Source organism: Physeter macrocephalus, unplaced genomic scaffold (genome assembly GCF_002837175.3).
Source record: "Physeter macrocephalus isolate SW-GA unplaced genomic scaffold, ASM283717v5 random_1660, whole genome shotgun sequence".
Classification (NCBI taxonomy): Eukaryota; Metazoa; Chordata; class Mammalia; order Artiodactyla; family Physeteridae; genus Physeter; species Physeter macrocephalus.
Window position 1 is genome coordinate 11,620 of NW_021147064.1, and position 4,451 is coordinate 16,070.

The 4,451-nt window shown below is 57.1% G+C and overlaps 1 protein-coding gene across 1 annotated transcript; it reads right to left on the reverse strand.

The window, feature by feature from the left end:
- Positions 1-863: 863 nt before the first annotated feature.
- On the reverse strand, positions 864-4,235 carry UTS2R (urotensin 2 receptor). The gene is made up of 2 exons (XM_007125594.2): positions 4,191-4,235; positions 864-2,469 (listed from the first exon to the last, which is right to left on the reverse strand). Exon 2 carries the CDS (start codon positions 2,383-2,385, stop codon positions 1,231-1,233), a length of 1,155 nt encoding a protein of 384 aa, XP_007125656.1. The 5' UTR covers positions 2,386-2,469; positions 4,191-4,235; the 3' UTR covers positions 864-1,230.
- Positions 4,236-4,451: the final 216 nt, after the last annotated feature.

Sequence of the window (4,451 nt, forward strand, 5' to 3'; positions counted from 1 at the left end):
TGGGCTGTTTGGGGTCCCAAGTTGCACTGGAGGCCTTGGACCCCACACTTAGGGGCCAGCGGGGAGGGAGGTGTAGATCTCCACCTGCCCAAACGTTAGGATCCTGTCAGGGTCTTGAAAGGGGTCCAGGAGGGGCCTGGTCGGTGGTGAGTCTGATGTGCAACCAAGGCTGAGACCCAGCTGTGGGATGTGAGCTGGGGCCACAATGTGGAGTGTACAGGCCACTGGACGGTTGGGTAGGGGTGGGGAGAGGTCCAAAACCTTTCCCTGTGGGCGGGCTCTCTGCGGGCAGGGTCCAGTGGTCTTGATGTCCACAGGAGGCCCAGCTCGGATGCTGCACACAGGAGGCACGAGATAAACCCCTACGTGTGTTGTACGATCCACACACCCCCGCCTGACCCCCACCCCCCCCAGGTCTGGGGAGGGAGAAGCAGGTGAGCTGCCGAAGGGAGAGGAATTCTGGCTCATGGTTTCAGTTTAGGTGCCGAGTTCCTGCCCTGGAGTGATGCCCCAGCTGCCCCTCCTCCCTGAGCAGGTTGAGGCTGGTGGCTCCCTGCCTTGCCCCAGGGTCTCAGGCCCCACATCCAGGGCCTGGCTCAGGCCTGATGGCACCCGCCCACCGTGTCAGGAAGGCCAAATGGCTGGACGTGTCTCCTCCCCAGCCAGGTGGACAGGCTCATCCAAGTGCGGGGGGACGTCCTAGGGGTCCTGCCTCCGTTGACATCCCACCCACACTGCTATGGCAGGACAAGGCTCGAAGAGCTCAGAGTTTATTGTTCCAGATGCTGAAGCTGTGAGGGATGGAGCCACATGGGAGCCAGGAGGGATGGGGAGAGGGCCATGCACCAGCCAGGAGGAGGGTCCCATGCAGGCAGCCTGTGTGCCTACACGCTGTCACCTGCCAGTGTGTGCCCCGCCACACGTCATGTAGGTGCTCACGTCTGCTGGGGGCAGTGAAGACTCCACTCACCACCGTCTTCAGAAGCTGGTCCTGGGCCTGAGCCTTCTACAGACCCTCACAGACGGACGGGGCAGGGGGGACTTCTGGGCATTAGGGGGAAGGTGGCTGGGCTGATGGAACTGAAGTGAGGGATGGGGAAGGGAGAGCAGGGAACTTTCTGGAAGAGGACTGAGGAAGGAAGGCAGTCAGTGGGGGAGTCCAGGAGTGACCTGGGCTCTGGGGGCCACTCCCCACCCCCACTCCAGCGCCCACGTGGAGGCCGGGGACACTCAGGTGCAGAGCCCCCTAGGGGACGCCTGGGACAGCGCGATGGTCTCGCTGGCCTGCTGGCTGCTGGAGGACAGTGAGCGGCCTGAGCCGCGCTGGCAGCCGGTGCGGGCCTGCGGGAAGCTGTGGATACCCCCGAGCCGGTGGGCGCCCCTGCCTTGGAGCGAGCGCTGGCGGTAGTCGCGGTAGTTCTTAGTGAGCAGCGTGTAGAGGAAGGGGTTTACGCAGCTGTTGCTGTAGGTGAGGCAGGTGGTCAGGTAGTTGACGATGCGGGCGGAGCGGGGCGTGAGCGGCGGGGTCCCACGGTACTGGGTGAGGAGCTGCCACAGCCAGAAGGGCAGGAAGCAGGCCCAGAAGAGCAGCACGATGCCCAGGATGAGGTAGAGCACCCTGGGGTTGGGTAGCCGCCGCGTCTGCGTGAAGGAAGCCCGCTGCGACTGCCAGTAGGCCCGGGCCAGGCGGACGTAGAGCAGCCCGATGACCACGCCGGGCCCCACGATGCTGGTCCCGAAGAGCAGCGTCAGGTAAGTGCGGTGGGCGCGTTGGCCCCAGGCCGGCAGGCAGAGGCTCTTGTGGCCCCTGCGGACCAGCCGGATGGCCAGCATCATGGGCAGTGCCAGCAACAGCGCCAGCAGCCACGTGCCCAGTGCCAGGACCTTGCGGTAGCCCTTGGAACGCTGCACCATGTCCAGTGGCCTCACCACGGCAGCGTAGCGCTCACTGCTCATGAGGGTCAGGGTGAAGATGCTGGCGTGCATGGTCAGGAAGTCCAGGCTGAAGAGGACACGGCAGCCCACGTCGCCGAAGTGCCACGCCTTGGTGACGTAGGTGGCCACGATGAAGGGGATGCTGAGCAGGTAGAGCAAGTCCGCCAGCGCCAGGTTGATGACATAGACGTACATGGAGGCCGAGGTGTGCAGGAAGCGGCACATGACAGCCAGCGTGTACAAGTTGCCCACCACGCCAACCACGCCCATGGCCGAGAGCACCACCCCAATGGTGCCTGTGGCCACCAGGTCCTCCAGGGAGCTGGGCTCCGCTGGGCTGGCCCATGAGCTGTTGAGAGAGGCATTGGGGGCGCCAGGCGGCTCGGGCATGGCGCTGCCTGTCGTAGCCAGCACAGGGAACCTGCTCAGCGGCTCTGGACTCAGTGCCATCTCTGCTGCCTCACACTGGGCTTGGGGCTGGGGCCTGCTGCTCCTTTAGGCAGAGAAGGGGCATCTGTGGATGACAAGCTCGTCCTGTGGGAGAGGATGCCCATTAAAGATGCAGGTCAGGCACCCCCTCCCACTCCCAGGAGGCCGTGAGAGGACACAGTTCCCACTGGGCTAGGGAGGCCTGCAGAGGGATGGGGTTTGCCAACTGCAACACCCCCTCGGGGACTCTTTGTTCAAAACTCTAACACTCTGCCTCGTTTCCCCAGCTATGTAGGGGGACCACCTAGACCAGCTATTCCCCGTGCGTGCCCCGGCAGCACCCCCACCCTGGGCCTCAATGCAAGTCCAAAGGCCTCTGGGATGGCTGGACTTTTCTGAAAACCAGAGCGCAGCAGGCAGCCCGCAGGGGTGGGGTCAGCAGTGGATGGAACCAGGAGTCCTCCCTAGGCCTCCTCACTTCCTCATCTGTGAAGGGCAGGGAGACCGTGCTGACCCCTGCGTCCTTTCTCCCAATTTATTTCTCCTGTATGTTTTAAAAAATACATTTTGTTCAGATTGCAAAAGTAGTATCTGCTGACTTTAAAGTTCAAATAGGAAAATATGTTTGGTAAAGAGGGGAAAGCCCTTGTAATCTCTCTTTATCCACATGGGGAAAATGAGCCTTGATGCCTATCTCCCACCACACGTGAAAATAATTCAAGATGGACTGTGCACCTGTATGTAACAGAGTAAATCAATTAATTAATCAAGTTCTGGAAGAAACATAGGAGAATATCTGCATGACCTTGGGTAGGCAAAGATTTCTCAAAAAAAAAAAGAGCAAGAAATACTTGCAATAAAAGACCCATCGAGCGGATTTCATTAAAATTAAGAACTTCACTGAGAGAGTAAGAAATGTAAACCATGGACTAGGAAAAGATTATCAGAAGACATATCAGACAAAGAACTAGTAATCAAAATATATGAAAGAACTACAAATCAATAAAGACTAATGACTCATTTGGAAGGAAAAAAAAAGACAAGATTTGAATAGGAAATTCTCAAAAGAGGATGTCCAGATGGCCAAGAAGCACATGAAAGGATGCTCAACATCATTAGTCATCCCGGAGATTAGGGTAAAAACCTCTGCACCCTCACCAGGATGGCTGGAATCAAAAAGGCAGATCCCGGGCTTCCCTGGTGGCGCAGTGGTTGAGAATCCACCTGCCGATGCAGGGGACACAGGTTCGTGCCCCGGTCTGGGAGGATCCCACGTGCCGCGGAGCGGCTGGGCTCGTGAGCCATGGCCGCTGAGCCTGCGCGTCCGGAGCCTGTGCTTCGCAACGAGAGAGGCCACAACAGTGAGTGGCCCGCATACCACACACAAAAAAAGGCAGATCCCAAGTGCTGGGAGGATGTGGAGGAACCAGACTCCTGAACTGCTGAAGGGGCCATAGAATGGTGCAGCCCCTGTGGAAAACAATCTGGCACCATCAAAAAAAAAGTAAAGTTGGACACATGCGTGTCCTCTCATCCAGCAGCTCCACTCTTAGGTTTGTGTCCAATAGAAATGAGTGCAAATGTCCACAAAAAGCAAAAGTGAGAATGTTCACAGCAGGCAGGAAGGAGCTGGAAACCACCCAACTGTCCATGAATAGTAGTGTGGATAAAGAAACTATGACCCCTCCATAAAAATGCTCTGAGATGATGAAGAAGATAGAATTACCCTACAGTCAACAACTTGATGAAACTCAAATATGCTATGTTGAGAAAAACAAAACAAAACAAAAAAACAGACACAAAGAGTACACTGTGATTCCATTTACCTGAAGTTCTGGAGCAGGCAAAATCTCTATGATAGCTGTTGCTGGGGTGTCAACTGGTAGGGGGCACCGGAGAGCACTCTGAGGGATGGACTTGTGCTGTGTCCTCATGTGGTGGTGGTTACACAGGTGTAGACACGTGTAAAAACTCACGGAGTTGCACGCCTATGACCCGTGCTGTGTGAAAATTGCCGTCATAAGAAAAAAAGACCTAAAACTGGAAGTACTTGAACTGAGAGGAGAAGCCCCTCTATCGCCCCATCT

What these genes read in the sequence shown, in the direction of transcription:
- UTS2R (XM_007125594.2), bottom strand. Translation starts at nt 2,385, where the DNA reads ATGGCACTGAGTCCAGAGCCGCTGAGCAGGTTCCCTGTGCTGGCTACG.